This window comes from Meleagris gallopavo, chromosome Z (assembly GCF_000146605.3).
Source record: "Meleagris gallopavo isolate NT-WF06-2002-E0010 breed Aviagen turkey brand Nicholas breeding stock chromosome Z, Turkey_5.1, whole genome shotgun sequence".
NCBI classification, from domain to species: Eukaryota; Metazoa; Chordata; class Aves; order Galliformes; family Phasianidae; genus Meleagris; species Meleagris gallopavo.
Window position 1 is genome coordinate 31,959,755 of NC_015041.2, and position 16,737 is coordinate 31,976,491.

The window sequence follows — 16,737 nt, forward strand, 5'->3', positions numbered from 1 at the left end:
GAAAACTTATTTTACTAACTATGGTATCGGAATACAAGATAACACAATAAAATACAATCTGATTGAAATTGAAACTAATAGATCAAATAAAATAAGAGAGAGAGAGTTCCCAAGACCGATTCAAACCTGAAAAGCTTGGAACGGCCAGGAAAGCACCTCCAGCACCCACTGCCAGGCAGTAAGAGACCGCCCCACCCGGAAGGGCCACATCCCATGGCTTCTGTAATGTATAGGGATAGGTGCCTGGAATTGGAGCATTAACACTTTAACTCCCAGTACACTACATGATGTTTTGGTGCGGAATACTGAGAACCAAAAACAAAAAAACATAAAACGACATAATGACACGGAGTTAAACTTTGGAAAAAATTACTGTATAGAGAGAATGGCTATTTCTATTGTCTCTCTGTTGTCTCTTGCAGTAAATCGGTTAGATTGAAAATTATGAGTCACACTTTCTGCTTTGGGCATGAGATGTGTGGGTTCTGAAGAAAATTGCATCGTCCCATTTTGAAGGAAAAGGATGATAAAATTGGGAAAATACTGGAATAGTTTTGACACCAATTGCTTTGCGATTTTTGGCAATATTTGATAGTATAAAGCAGAGTGTTACAGTTGTACCATGAAAACTATAAACACGAGTACAGTTATTAATCTATTCTATAAAGTTAGTATATATAAATGTGATAACTGAAATTATAATGATGACTAAAAATTTAGATTGTTCCTTGAATAATGCTCTGACTTTTAGGTGCTTCAGAATTGTTTTATGAATGTTTTCTTATCAGTTTCCTGAAAGAGGTATTCATCTTCAGAGTGATGTTTGAGATCTTTAGAGAGAGCATTGTGGAATCAGAACCGTACCGTAGCGAATTCCAAGTCCAAGGTGTGTTGTTCCATCTTGCCTCCATGCAAACAACAGCAGAGTCAGGGCCTCTAAGTTGTGTGACATTTTAGCTTGCAAGAGAGAAAAGATTCTGCACAGTTATCTCTATATGCATTGAAGTTTTTCAGTGTGACTTGATTTGTAGGAGGATATTCCTTCCAGTGGGAATGCTGTGATTATTTCTGTGCCTGCACTGTAATTTACTCAGGCTTTCTTACTCATTCAGGGAAGAAGATAAATATGTAGTGAAAGCATAGCATGTGTGATTATAATGCCATTTGTTTTTTCTTTAATATGATTTGCAATTAGTAGTTTTTTCAGAACATTATTTCGAAGTGATAGTCTTTTAAACCTGTTAATTTTAGGTGGCAACTAAAGTTGGGTAATATGACAGTGAGACACTGTAAGAATTCTGAAGGTAGCCAGGTTTATTTCTTTCCCTCTTGTTATGCTTCCCAGGTAGCATTTTGAGACAGAAAGGTTATGGGCCTTCTCCTACTCTTTTTATTAAGTTAACAGATGCAATTTGGTATGCAGGAAGTTCTGGTTAGGTATTGAGAAGAGTGAAATTACTACGTGGGCTTTTTAATGCTGAAAGAGATTGTCCAAAGAAGTAATAATATCTATCACTGGAGGCTTTCAGGACTCAGGCAAGTGTCTTAATAACCTGATCAAATGATATCATCCTGGAAGCAAGCATTGGACTAGATGACTTCCAGAAATTTGTACTAACCTAAATTGTTCTAATGCTCTCTGGACAGTGGTGCCTACATCAGCACCTGACAGAATTCATTCCAGAGTACTGGTGGAGTTAGTGGAAGTTATAGCTGGACCTCTCCAAGTGATTTACCAGAGGATTCTTAGGAATCTGTGGAGGTTCCCTCTGACTGGAAGCTATCCCATGTGGTACCCATTTCTACATAAATAGATCTGGGAAACTGTTTGCCTGTTTGTCTAACATTGGTACCTGGCAAAGCTGTGGAGATTATCCTGGGTGCCATTAAAAGGCACTTAAATAACAAAGTAGTTATCAGACATAGTCAGTGTAGGCTCATGAAGGGAAAGTCCTGGCATAAAATTTGATCCCCTTCTACAGTAATGTTACCCAGCTAGTGAATGAAAGGATGGGAGTGACTGTAATCTTCCAGTATTTTAGTAAAGTCTTGGATGCTGTCAATTTATGGCATCCTTTTGGGGAGATTGTCCAACATGTTCATGTTACATGAATGATAACTGACTGAACAGCAGAACTTGTAAGTTCATAGTGGATGGAGGTACACCGGGTTGGCAGCCAGTCACTTAGTTGTGTTCCCCAAAGGCTCAATTCTAGGGCCAGTCCTCTTCAACTTTTATCAGTGATCTGGATGTAGGAATGCATTTTTGGTAAGTTTGCTGATCATACTGCACTGAGAGATGCTGTTGACTTTCTGGAGGTACAAGAAGCCTTGCAAAGATCCATTGGAGCTCTGGGCAATCAGCAGTGACATAAAATTCAACAAAAGAAAATGCCAAGTTTTGCACCTGGATTGGAGTGTGCCAGACAGAAGTATGTAAGTGGTTGGAGGGCAGCCCAGCAGAAGGGCGTGAGCCAGCAGTGTAGCATTACCGTCAAGAAAGCAAAACACATTTTGGGGTGCCTTAAACACAGCATTGCCAGCTGGTTAAAAGAGGTGATTTCACTGCATGGGTGTGGCCTCACTTTGAGGTACTGTGTTCAGTTCTGGGCTCTGTAATATGAAAAAGGTCCTTAAAAGCCTCCGAGGACACCAAAGCTGGTAAAAGACCTGGAAGGCATGACCTATAATGACTTCAATTGTTCAGTCTTGAGAAGAGGAAGCTGAAAGGTGATGTCATGACTTGCTGCAGCTGCCTGAATGGGAGAAGCAGGGGATGGTGCCAGGCTCTGCTCCTGGGAACACCTTGGTGATAGGATGCACAGGAATGACACAGAGCTGTGTCTGGAGAGATTCAGATTAGTTGTTAGGAAAGATTTCTTTACCATGAGAGTGGTCAAACATGAGAATGGGCCTCCTAAAGAGGTGATTGATGCCCCAGGTCTGTCAGTCTTCAATGAGAGCATTCAAATAATGTCCTCTTTAACTTCCTTTAACTTCTGCTTAGCTCTGAAGTGGTAAGGCACTTGTACTTGACAATAGTTGTGGGTCCCTTACAACTGTCTTCTCCTGTCCGTTAGTCAGCACTTTGTAATGCTTGGTTTTGTAGGATATATCATTAGCTTGGCGTGCTTCAGAGTCAGGATGACTTTGACAAACTGTTCCGGCTGTCCTGAGCTTGTAACTGAAGCCTTTCCAACTCTTTTAAGATTTCGTTCAAAGTATAAACTTTCCTTGATAAAGTCGATTTAGAAAAAGAGTCCAGTTTTTGCTGTTTAAAGATGTGAATGTTACACTTTTCAAAGGTGGAATTTTTTAGGTTAGGAGGCTTCTTCTGTCATACCTGAATTTGTGGATTGTATCTGATTCTGCGCAGTTATAAACAGACTATATGCCAATACTCAGTTCTGTACAAATTGCTGATGTTTCAGATACAAGTTAGAGTAAGAAACTGGTGAGTTTGCCTTTGTCAATCATATACACTCACTTATAACTCTGTTTTCAAAAATGAATCAAATTTAAAAGAATATTGTATTTATACATAGTTAAGCATTTATTCTACTTTTTATTACTATCTAATTTAAATATCTTTTATGCAGGCTGATGAAATCAAAGATGTTTCTCAAAAATATAAAGAAAAGCAGGATGCACTGGAGATGAAAGATAAGCAAGTAAGAGTCTTGATGTTTGTCACCTTAATTGCGGTGTTTTTTTGCTTATTTATTAATTCATTAGTGGCTATGGTCCATGCTGTATTCAGGTAGAATGCTAGTTCTTAAATATAGCAGTAAAACACATCTCCTGAGAATCAGGCACCTATTAGTCAAGTGGTTGTAACTATTTAACAGGTGTATGCTACATAAAATCAGTTAGTTCAACCTTAAAACTTTCAGATTGGATTGTATGTGTATATATGCGTTACAGGTTATTCTTGAGAAGCTACAGCCTCTGTAATACAGTAGTGCACACAGCATTAAACAGTCCCTCAAGTATACATTGTGAGAGTCTAGGGTTATTCTTTCTTTATCTAAGTACATGAAGAGGAAGCAGAAATCTTTTGTAAAGGGGAATTATTTTCTTCATCTAAGTGCTCAGGCATCAACTATTTAGTTCAAGTTGCATGTTGTATTTTGCGCTGTAGGCTTTATGCTATCTAGGCTTTCAAATGTGTTGAGGAAGGTGTTATGCTTTAAACTTCCACTTGTGTAGAATTAAAGGGACTTTAAAAATTATTAGAAGTTTTTATTTTAGCTTTGCTCAGGTATTTCCATGTATTAACAAAATCTTACCAGCTTTTAAAATGCCGTAGGGCTACTGGAACTAGAATGTATTCTTACAGTTTAAATTTGTGGTTACACCTGCATTTAATAACTATCTCACTGGTAGATGAGTTATTTGTCATACTATTTGTCATATTTGTATACTGAATTCCCTTAATGTTGAAAATATTCAAAATTCTTAGATTTCAGAAATTAATCAAGCTCTCAGAATGAAAAAAGGTGAAGAAGCAGACAGAAAAAAGAAAATACTAAGTGCTTATAAGATGATAGATGAATGGAACAATGAGATTAATACAGTAAGAGACTGTGAGAACCTTCAGCCACAAATTGATGCTGTCAATAATGAACTGAAACATGTACAGGAAGAAAGGGCAAATATTGACAGTGATATTGGTGATGTAACAACAGAGAAAATAAACCAAGAGAGGGAGAATGAAAGTAAGTGATAATGCTGTTATTTTTTTCTTTTGATGTATTTTAGGTATTTTAAAGACTCTTCTTACATCTGCTTATTGTTCTTCTGTAGTAATTTGAGATGTTACACCAAGCCCTCATTGTAGAACGCATTACATGAGTAGTCCTCTTGCCTATTTTATTAAAAGTAACAGAAACATTTTTAAAATTAGGAAGAACAAGTGGATATTTGTTTGTGAGTGAGGGTGTTTACTTCAAGATGAAAAAAGTTTGCTTTGAGGATATGGTGCTTAAAATTATATATTTGACAGTATATATGCTGGCTTGTCCTTTTTAGATAAACTTGGACTAATCTTAATAATAGTAAACTCCTTTCAAATTGTATAGGGAAAGAGAGACTATATATTTTACTTCAGGGGGTGTAGAAGGCATTTAATCTCATTTTCCTCAGTAGCAAATACTTTCTTAGTCTACCTGTGACACATTCATTTCTCTGCAAACATGAAATAATACTCAGAAATTTCATATTGCTAGTCCCATTGCCTCTTTTTGGTATTGTTTCTAAATATGAAGGTAAAGCATTAAGGACATAAAATTATTAGTGTCCAAATAAATGTTACAAAGATGATGAAGGATCTAGAAGGCAAGATGTATGAAGAGTCACGAAAGTCACTTGGTTTGTTCAGCTCAGAGAAGAGGAGACTGAGGGAAGGCGTTATGGCAGCCTGCAGTTTCCTTATAAGGGGAGTTGATTTCTTCTCTCTGATGACAGTGACAGGACCCAAGGGAATGGTACAGAACACTATCATGAGAGGGTCAGAGCAGAGTATTAGAAGAAGGTTCTTCATCATAGAGTTATCAGGCACTGGAAAAGCCTCTGTAAGGAAGTGGTTATGGTACTGAACCTAGTGGAATTTGATAAGCACTCAGACATAAGGTTTGAATTTTGAGTGGTCCTGTATGGAGCCAGGAGCTGAATTCCTGTGTTCTTGAACTAAATAGTGTGCTACTACACATTTCCTTATGCTTTGGAGAAGTCATTTTATTCTAGAATGTAAGCTTGAGTAATTCTTCAGATTCCTTTGAATAAGTGGGAAGATAAACTTTTATTTCTCGTGATTTCCTAACAGCCTTATTGCTGTAGTAACATAGTCAATAAGTATTGGATAATACTAATTGTAATGTGTACTTGCTGTGGATTCTGTTTAAGAACTGTTTTAAATTACAGGAATAATTAATCGCATTGGACAACTTAATAATATAATTAAAATGAAGGAAGAGGATCTTCAAAGGAGATTCCGAGACACACACTCTGCTCTTATGTGGCTAAGAAAGAACAAACACAAGTTCAAAAAAGAAGTTTGTGAACCTATGATGCTTACAGTAAGAAAATTTGTGTATTTCACCAAACTATTCATGTTTAAATTTTATAATTTCTATTTATTTATCCTGGTAAGGCTTTAAAAATAACTTCAGAACTTTCAAAATGCCTTAAAGTTAGTACCAGTTACATGCAGTGTACATTAATATTATGAACTACTTGTATTTTTCACTCTGCAATTTAATAATATTCAACTTTTGAGTAGAATGAGTTGATTCCTTTCCTCCCACCCCCCAAGAAGAGATCCTCTTCTAAGATTCCCATTGCAGATTTCTTCTAATGTACATTCAAATATTTAGATTTCAGTGTCTTCTTAAAAATGTAGTAGTAGTCATCTTATAGAGCAACCTGCTCAGCAAATGTTAAAACATAACATCACACTCCTAAGCTGTTTATATTGTCTTGCGAAACCAGCTACGTGCAGAGGAAGTATCTATTCCTAGTTTAGTGTCTGTGTTGTTTTGACAGATATTGTGTTAGATAAAAATGGAAGGACTAAGTTTTGAAAGACCCAATGGTTTTCTTCTGCATTCCCTCACATGTTTATCAGCAATCTTCAGTTTCTTGAAATGTCGAGAAGATGAGGAAACCCACTGCGTTCTTCATCTCTGTTTCTGAATTCCAAACTTATTTTAGTAGTATATTGTTACCAGTCTGAATGTATTGAATTTTGAACATTTGTATGCCAGTTCTTCTGCTTTTTGCATGCGGTAGAGATGTTCAAAGTGGTTTTTACTTACTAGAAAAAAAGAAAAATCACAGTAATTCCCTCTTCTTGATATCAGATTTTCAAATTCTTTCGATAAGATCATGTCAAATTATTTTTGCAAATAACGTTATTACATGGCCCTTACTTTTATTTCATGGCCTTGTTGACCTGTTTAACATCCAGTAATGTCTGAATGTGTGTTCTATGATACGGTATAGACTCATTTGTCTATAGTCTAGTTTTTGAATTGCTGATAAGTTGCCCAGCCTTTGGCCGTATTGAGGTTATTAAGTTGTGTGGTTCTGTGTAATTCTGTCTTAAACTTATTTAATTATGTAATTCTCTGCAATTTTGTCTTCATTTGTTAAAGATTTAAAGTCGAAATACTTGTGAGTTACTGCAGAATTACACCTGAATGAAATGTTAGTACTATAAAAAGCTTCCCTATCTACCCTTGAGTACCTACAGGGATGAGGTGTCCACAGCTTCTCTGTGGGAAACCTGTTCCACTCTGAGTAAAAAAGTTCGTATTAACATCTAACCTAAAGTCTCCCTTCTTTTAGTTTAAGACTGTTCCCTTTTGTTCCATCACTATCAGACCATATAAAATGTCATTCTGTCTGTTTTATAACCTCACTTTTGGTGCTGGAAGGTCACAGTGAGGTATGCCTGGAGGTTTCTCGTGTCCAGGCTGAACGAGCCCAGATAACTCAACCTTTCTTAGTAAGAGGTGCTCCTGCCTTCTGATTGTGTTCATGGCCCTCCTCTGAACCTGTTCCACTAACTCCACATCTGCCTTGTACTGGGGGCCCCACACCAGGATATGCTGCTCTGGGTGGAGCCTCATGAGGGCAGAACAAAAGGGAGAATCACCTATCTTGCACTACTGGCCACCTCTCTTTAGATTCACCCAAGCATTCAGTTGATCTTCAGGCCTGCAAGGCCTACTGGCTCATGTCCAGCTTTTTGCCTGCCCAAGTCCTTCTCCATAGGGCTGCTTTCAGTGAGTTCTTCTCCTAGTCTGTACCCATATCGGGGATGATCATGACCCAGTTGAAGCACCTCAAACCAACCTGGTTGAACCTTGTTAGTTTGACATGAGCCCATTTCTCAAGCTTGTCCAGCTCCTGGCGGATGGCATTGCTTCCTTCTGTTGTAGCAGCTGCACCAGTCAGCTTAGTGTTGTCTGCAATCTTGCTGAGAATGCATTTGATTCGACTGTCTAGGTCCTTGATAAAGATGTTTTAAGAGCACTGGTCTCAAGACAGACCCCTGAGAGACACCACTTGTGACCAGCTTCGACCTGGATGTAGAGCCATTTGCTACAACCTTATGGCTGCACCCATTGGACTAATTCTTTATCTGCCTAAAAGTCAAGCCTTAAAATCCACGTCTCTCTGATTTAGAGATAAGAATGTGGTGTAGGACTGTGTCAGAGGCATTGCAGAAGTCCAGAAAGGTGACATCAGTTGACTTCATCGATGCCATCATCCCACCATTGAAAGCTACCACCAGATAGGTGAGGCACATCATCTGTCCTTGATGAAGCTGTGCTGGCTGTGTTGGATCATCTTCTCTTCTTGCATGTGTCTCAGTATACTTTCCAGGAAGATTTGTTCCATTATCTTCCCAGGCATTGGTGTCAGGCTTGCTGACATGTAGTTACTTGAGTCTTCCTTGAGAGATCTTTAATATGGGAGTGGTGTTTCCCATTTGCAATCACCGTGGACTTACTCTGACAGCTATGCCTTTTCAGATTTGATGGAAAGTGGCTTGGCCACCACGTAGACTAGTTCCTTCACAGAGTCAGAAGGGTCAGAAGGAATTTCTGGAGATCAAGTCCAACTCTCCTGCTTAAGCAGGTTCCCCACAGTAGGTTGCACAGAAAAGCTTCCTGGTGGGTTTTGAATATTTCCAGAGAAGGAGATTCCACAACTTGTCAGGACAGCTTGTTCCAGTGCTCTGTCACAGTTGAAGTAAAGAAGTCTTTCCTCTTGTTTGTGTGAAACTGTCCCCATACCTATCCCACAATTCCTGAGCTTCGCTAGAAGGATACTGTGGGAGACAGTGTCAATATCTTGGGATGCATGTCATCCAGTCCTATAGGATTGTACAGTGTGTACCATGTGGTCTTGAACTTGTTCTTCTCTGAGAATAGGAGGAATCTTGCTCTGCCAGCCCCATCTAGAAGTTTTGGGGACATGAGAGACATGGGAAGTCTGATTACCAAAAAAGAGACAAGGCAAAGGACTTCAGTATCTCAGTCTTCGTCCATGCCTGCTGAAGGTAATTCTCCCTTCTCATACATCAGGGAAGGTACACTCTCTTTGGCCTGCCTCTTCTGACCAACATACCTGTAGAACCCCTTTTTGTTATTTTTCACATCTCTTGCCAAGTTCAGTTCAATCTGTGCCTTGGCTTTCCTAATCCTATCTCTACATGTCCGGACCACATCCTTGTATTCTCTTCAGGCTGCTTATCCATGCTTATACTCCCTGTACGTTTCCTTTCATCAAGTCCTTGGTCAGTTGGTTTCCTGCCTCCCTTACTTGATTTCTTATGCCTGGGTATGGAAAATTCTTGTGCTGTCAAAAAGGTATCCTTAAGTAACTGCCAGCTCTGTTCTGTTCCTTTGTCCCTGATGAATTTCCCAAGGGATCCTCTCCAGTAATTCCTTAAGCAGGTAGAATTTACTCTTCTGAATTCCAGGGTCCTGACTGTATTCTTTGCCAGGCCTTTGTTTCATAGAATCATATCATTGTTTAAGTTGGAAGGGACTCGTAAACGCCATCTGGTCCGACTCACCCACAGTGAACAGGGATATCTACAGCTAGATCAAGTTGCTGAAAGTCTGGTCCAGCCTGACCTTTGGAATGTCTCCAAGGATAAGACATCCACCTACCATCCTTTCCTGCTAAACCGTATCCTTAGCACCACTTCTGAATGTTTCTTGAACACCTCCAGGGACAGTGACTCAACCACCTTTCCTGGGCAGGCTGTTGCAGCACCTGACCGCTCTTGCAGAGAAGAAATTTTTCTTAATATCCAGCCCAAACCTCCTCTGATGCAACTTGAGGCCATTCTCTGTAGTCCTGTCACTAGTTATGCAGGAGAACAGGCTGACCACCAGCTAGCTCACCACAACCTCGTTTCAGAAAGTTGTAGAGAACAATAAGGTCTCTCCAAGCTTCCTCTTCTCCAGACTAAATCCCAGTTCCCTCAGCCATTCCTTTTAAAACTTGTTCTTCAGATATCTCTCCAGCTTCATTGCCCTTTTCTAGACAAATTCCAGGGCCTCGATGTCTTTCTTCACAGAATCACAGAAATACCAAGGTTGGAAAAGACCTACAAGATAATCCAGTCCAACCATCCACCAGTCACCAATAGTATCCACTAAACCATATCCCTCAGCACAAAATCCAAATGTTCCTTGAACACCTCCAGGGTTGGTGACTTCCCCACCTCCCTAGGCAGCCCATTCCAGTGCCTGGTAGAGTTTCCTAACGTCCAGCGTAAATCTCCCCTGGTGCAGCATGAAGCCATTCCATCTATTCTTATCACCAGTTACACGAGAGAAGAGGCCGACCCCCAGCTCACTACAACCTCCCTTCAGGTAGTTATAGAGAGCAATAAGGTCTCCCCTGAGCCTCCTCTTCTCCAGACTGAACAATCCCAGTTCCTTCAGCCGCTCCTCATAAGGCCTGTGCTCCAGACCCCTCACCAGCTTTGTGGCTCTTTTTTGAACACGTTCCAGGGCCTCAATGTCTTTCTTGCAGTGAGGGGCCCAAAACTGCACACAATACTTGATGTGCGGCCTCACCAGAGCTGAGTACAGGGGGACGAACACTTCCCTGTTCCTGCTGACAACACTGTTTCTGATGTAATTCAGGATGCTGTTGGCCTTGGCCACCCGGGCACATTGCTGCCTCGTGTTCAGCCAAGCACCAATCAATACCCCCAGGTCCATTTCCTCTACACAGTCTTCCAGCCACTCTGCCCCAGGCCTGTAGCATTGCCTGGGGTTGTTGTGGCCAAAGTGCAGGACCTGGCATTTGGTTCTGTTGAACTTCACTCTATTGGCTTCAGCCCAGCTATCCAGCCTGTCCAGATCCCCCTGTAGGGCCTCACTACCCCCAGGCAGATCGACACTTCCAGCCAACTTGATGTCATCTGCAAACTTACTGAGGGTGCACTCAATGTCCTCATCCAGGTCATCAATAAAGACATTGAAGAAGACAGGCCCCAGTCCTGGCCCCTGGGGAACACCACTCGTGACCGGTTGCCAGCTGGATTTAGCTCCATTCACTACCACTCTTTGGGCCCGGCCTTCCAGCCAGTTGCTAATCCAGGCAAGAGCGTACCTGTCCAAGACACAGGCTGCCAGATTCTGCAGGAGAATACTGTGGGAGACAGTGTTAAAGGCTTTGCTGAAGTCTAGATAGACTACATCAACAGCCTTTTCTTCATCTATCAGATGGGTTACTAGATCATAGAAGGAGATCATGTTGGTCAAGCAGGACATGCCCTTTGTGAACCCATGCTGGCTTGGCCTGATCCCCTGGTTGTCCCTCACATGCCGCGTGATCTCCCTCAAGAAAATCTGCTCCATAACCTTTCCTGGCACCGAGGTCAGGCTAACAGGCTTGTAGTTCCCTGGATCATCCTTACAACCCTTCTAACCCTTCTTATAGGTGGGGGGCCTGAAACAGAACACAGTACTTGAGTTGTGCCCTCACCAGGGCTGAGTAGAGAGAGACGACCACTATTTCTGATACAAGCCAGGATGCCATTGACCTTCTTGGTCACCTGAGTACAGTGATGGCTCATGTTCAGCTGAGTGTCAGCGAACACCTCCAGTTCCTTTTCCTCAACACGGTCTTCCAGCTACTCTGCCCCAAACCTGTACTGTTGCCTGGGGTTGTGTGGCCAAAGAACAGGACCAAGCACTTTGTCTTGTTGAACCACCTCTCTAGCAAACTCTTCCAGAGTCTCACCACCTGTACTGTAAGACACCTCTTCCTGACCCAATCCAGATCTCCGCTCTTTTAATTTGAAATAATTTCCCCTTGTCCTCTCACAACAGGCTCTGCTAAAAAGCTTGTCCACTTCTTTCTTATAGGCCCCCTTTTAGACTTCAGATGCTGAAAGGCTGCTTTGGGTTTCTCTGCAGCCTCCTCTTCTCCAGGCTGAAGAGTCCCGACTCTCTCAGCCTCTTCTCAGCAGGAAGGTGTTCCATCTCCTGTGCATTTTTGTGTCCCTCCTCTGGACACTCTGTAACAGGTTATCTCTCCTGTACTCTACATCTGGATTTGGTCTGTACTCCAGGTGAGGTCTTGTCAGCATAAAAGGGCAGAATCATCTCCTTTGACCTGCTGACTGTGCTATTGATGCAGCCCAGGATACAGTTGGCTTTTGGGCTGCGAGGACATGTTGCTGTCTCGTATTCATCTTGCCATCCACTGGTACCCACACATCCTTTTTGGTAGAGCTGTGCTGTGTCCTTTTGTCCCTCAGCTGACAGTGGGAGTTGCCACAACCCAGCTGCCAAGCCTTTGCACTTGGATTTGTTGAACCTCATGAAGTTCACCAGGGCCCACTGTTCAGCCTGATTAGGTCTCTCTGGATGGCATCTTGTCCCTTGGACCTGTCGACTGCACCACACATCTTGGTTTCATCTACAAACTTGATTCCACTGTCAATGTCATTGATGAGGATATTAAAATTCATCAGTCGCAGTACTGACACCCGAGGGACACCACTTGTCACTGATGTTCATCTGGACATTGAGCCATTGACCACTATCCTCTGGGTATGATTATGCACCCAATTCCTTGTCCATCAAACCATCCATCAAATCCATCTTTCCTATTTGGAGAGAAGGATGTTGTTGGAGACTGTGTCAAAGGCCTTGTCGAAATCCAAGTGTCTCTTCCCTTGCTTGCTGATGCTGTTATGCCATCATTAAAAGCCGCAGAGTTGGTCAGGCAGCACTTGCCCTTGGTGAAGTCATGCTGATTTTCCCATATCGCCTGTCTCTTCCATATGCCTTAGCATAGCTTCCAGGAGGATCCTCTGCATGATCTTCCCCGGCATAGAGGTGAGGCTAAGAGGTTAGTAGTTTCCTTGGTCATTCTTCCTACCCTTTTTAAAAATGGATGTGATACTGCCTTTTTTCCAATCACCGGGAACTTCCTCTGACTGCCCTGACTTTTTCAGGTATTGTTAAGCTTGACTTGATGGCTGTGTCAGCCAATTCACTCAGGACTCTGGGATGCACCTCATCAGGATCCATAGAGTTACAGATGTTCAGGTTCCCTAGGTGATCATGAACCTGATCTTTGCTTGCAGTGGGAGGGGCTTTTCTCCCCTAGTTCCTATCTCTTGAACCATCTACTCAAGGGCTGTGTTTAGAGCAGTTTATAGTGAAGACTGAAGTTTCTCCTTGTTTGTTGTTAATAGCCTACCTTTATTACACATGAGTGAGGTATGACCTCCTGGAGTTTCCTTTTCCAGTTGAATTACCTATAGAAGCCTTTCTTATACTTCTTTGATCCCCTTGTCAAGTTTAATTCTAGTTGGGCCTTGACTTTCTGGACACCGTGCCCTATACAGCCTAGCAGCATCCTTATAATCTTCCCAGATTACCTGTTCCTGCTTCCACTGCCTGTGCATTTGGTATAGTGTAGATCCCCTCCAGAGAGAACTGACTGCATAAAGATTGGGAATATGCCTTAGAAGACATTTAAATGTTGAACTTTATTTTCATTAACAATTATAATCGTTGGATATCATCTGACTGTAGGGTGCAGGAAAGAATTGTTAATCGTGTTAAATCGTCTTATTATTACCTTTTCCTTCTTTTTTCATATGAGCAGATCAATGTCAAAGACAATAAGCATGCCAAATATGTTGAAAATCACATTTCGACCAATGACATGAAGGCTTTCGTTTTTGAGAGTCAAGAGGATATGGAACTGTTTCTTGTGGAGGCAAGTAGGCATTAATTTTAAAAACTAATGAAATAGTGGTTTAGGAGCCAATACTCTGGAGTCTACTGCCATTTTAGTTGTAGCTGTATAAAGGAGCAGTCTGTGTTTTTTTTCACTTGACATACCCTTGAAGACATCTGGACACTTCAGCTGGTCTGCAGCATGAAGAAAGGAGAGGCATGAAACTCCACTTTTGTTTCCCAGCATGATTAAATTCAGGATCTGGAACCTTTAGCAGAAAATACGTCAGCTTTCCTCTGTGTATCATGTTGGATAGTAAAATCCATCTACTTTTGCTGCTGGTTGCAGCAGCCTCTTCAGTTAGGGTCCTTTTTCAACAGAGTTCTGTCTGGAAACTGTCAAAGCATAACATAAACTTTGTTTGATTATACAAAACTTCTCAAATTAGTAGAGGGATGATAAGTCTATATTTATTAATTTTTGTTTGGTTAGATCAGTAGAAAAGCTTAAACAGAGTTTTCAAAGACTTCTGTCTAGAGTAAGTAATAAGTAATATTTTTCAAAGCCTAGGCCAGGTGGAGTGTTGCAGGAATATTAGGAAAATATTTCTTGCTAGAAAAAGCTTTTGTCTTCTTTGACAAGGCTGTAATCATTGAGGATGGAGAAGAAGTACTCAGTACATGGAAACGGCAAGATCAGAATGCTGCTAATGCAGTACCAAGGATTTCTAGTGCCTCTTGACAAAATGGGTGAGAGTACGTCTTTCTTGAGAAGGCAGTGGTCCAAGTAACAAATCAGGCTAATTATTTTCCTAATGCTGCTCGTTCCTGGAGCCGTGGGGTAATTGCTCCCATTGAGAGCCAGATGAAGTAGAAAAAAGCCACTGGACAGGACATTAACTATCATAGTGCTTCTCAGCTGCTCTCCTCAGAGTACTTTGATTAATGATAAACAATTTAGCAATTTTTGAAGGCATATACATCTTTCTGAGAAGCTAGTCATTTTTACGTAAGTGAGTTGTTACTTGAGGTTCTGGGTTACTTTAACCAGCTGAGCTGGTCTTTCATGTGTATACTCAATCTTCTCTGTCCCATTAAGATGAGAAGCTTTTTTACAGCCTCAAACCTGTTATCTGCCATTGTCTGTGCAAAATGGATGTACAGCTGGAAAGAGAGGGCTTCTTATTACATCTGTACAGGCTAGCACCCAGCTTAGCTGTTAAGATTGAGTACCTTGCTCTAAATTTGAACAATTCTTTTATTACTAATGCATAGTATTTTTGTGTACAGAGATAAGCTTTTGGAGATTTCAGTCCTACCTGAACAAGAGTAGATTTTTGTGGGTTCTTCCATAAGTTCAAATCAGTATAAAAGTAGTCAGTTAGTTTAAAATAAGTCAGAATTCTTCGGAATAGTATATGATCTTCATATAGCAATTTTTTCTGCTTGTTTTGACTAAATAATATAATCTGTATTTAGTTGCGTGATCGTCAGAAACTAAGAGTGAATGCTGTGTGTGCACCTGATAAATCGTGTGCTGAAACTTTACCTTCAACACCTATTGAAGAATTACAGTACGTATCAGATTATTTTGGTGGGAGAGGTTCTAAATGTAATGTTTCCATGTATTTGCTATGTATTACCTTCTCTTATAAAGAAAGGCTGAGGAAGCTTGGCTAGTTCAGCCAAGTTTCGGGGAGACCTTATTGCAGCCTTTATTCAACCTTTGTTGCAGCCTTCATTCAGTATATAAATAGAGCATATAAAAAAATGGAGAATGACTTTTTAGAATGTCTAACAGTAATAGGACAAAAGGGAACAGTTTAAAACTAAAAGAAGAGAGATTTAGGTTAGATGTTATGAGGAAAGTCTTTAGTGAAAGCTGTGGAGCAGGTAGCCCAGAAAACCTATGGATGGCCCCATTCCTGGAGATGCTCAAGGCCAGGTTGGATGGGGCCCTAGGTAGCCTGATATGGCAGATGGCGGCCTTGCCTCAGATAATGTGCTTGGAAATGGGAGATCATTAATGGCCCTTCCAGCTGAAGCCAGTTTGTGATCTTGGTATTTTCCATACAAGTTGAATTCTTACCAGTTCAGTTCAGGATTAGTGGGACTTTTCTGATCCTTCACTGGCTTCACCTTACTTATCTTCCAGATTTTGTGATGCTTGCTTTTTTTCTTTTTTTTCCCCTCTTCAGCCGATATGGATTTTTTTCATATTTACGAGAGTTGTTTGATGCTCCTCTTCCTGTGATGAGCTACCTTTGCTCCCAGTATCATGTTCATGAAGTCCCTGTGGGAACGGAGAAGACCAGAAACATGATTGAAAGGGTAAGATGTACTGAATAGCACAAAAACCACTGACAACTACAGACTTACTTCTGAAATTCTTTGTCAAGACGATATGGAGAGAACAGAAAAAATGGATTTTCTTTCTATTTGGAGTTCAGAAGTGAGAATGGTTTGTGATACGCAAATATGATGCAAGACGTAGCAAATCCAGTCCACTTAAGACTTCCCAGAAAGTTAAATGAGTTTCACCTGGGTCCCATTAAAGTCACTCTGCCCCATGAAATGTTTAAAGCAATGATTAGGAAGCTGCTTCATAATTTTGTTTCATCAGATGTTCAGATTATGGCCACTACTGCTTTATAATTTCAGATAAAATTGATAACGATGAATATTATAAGAAGCTTTTGGACTCTTAGATACAGGCTTAGATACAGGCTTCTCTCTACTGAGGGTCATTTCCCTACCTTACTCTTTCATATAGTCTTCCAAGCTTATTGTTGGTGGATTACAATATGTAACATACATGACTATTTTCAGCTTTAGTCCTTACTCGCTTACCTGTTCATACTCGATATCTGTTTTATACCTTTTTACAAAGAATGAACTCTCCAAGTAGAAGAGCGTTTCCTTGAGCTGAGAACAGTAAGAGTTGTATTTTTGAGAATCTCATGGGATAAACTTTTTAAATGAATAACAAATGTTTTTTCACGAG

At 40.8% G+C, this 16,737-nt stretch overlaps 1 protein-coding gene across 1 annotated transcript in view; it reads left to right on the forward strand.

Moving 5' to 3' along the window:
* Window positions 1–16,737, forward strand: part of SMC5 (structural maintenance of chromosomes 5) — a 322,808-nt gene that overhangs the window by 285,702 nt on the left and 20,369 nt on the right. The window contains exons 5-10 of the mRNA XM_019610207.1: window positions 3,600–3,671; window positions 4,463–4,718; window positions 5,923–6,077; window positions 13,660–13,773; window positions 15,213–15,307; window positions 15,932–16,081. Of these exons, the coding sequence (XP_019465752.1) occupies window positions 3,600–3,671; window positions 4,463–4,718; window positions 5,923–6,077; window positions 13,660–13,773; window positions 15,213–15,307; window positions 15,932–16,081 (842 nt within the window). The remainder of the gene's footprint in view (window positions 1–3,599; window positions 3,672–4,462; window positions 4,719–5,922; window positions 6,078–13,659; window positions 13,774–15,212; window positions 15,308–15,931; window positions 16,082–16,737) is intronic.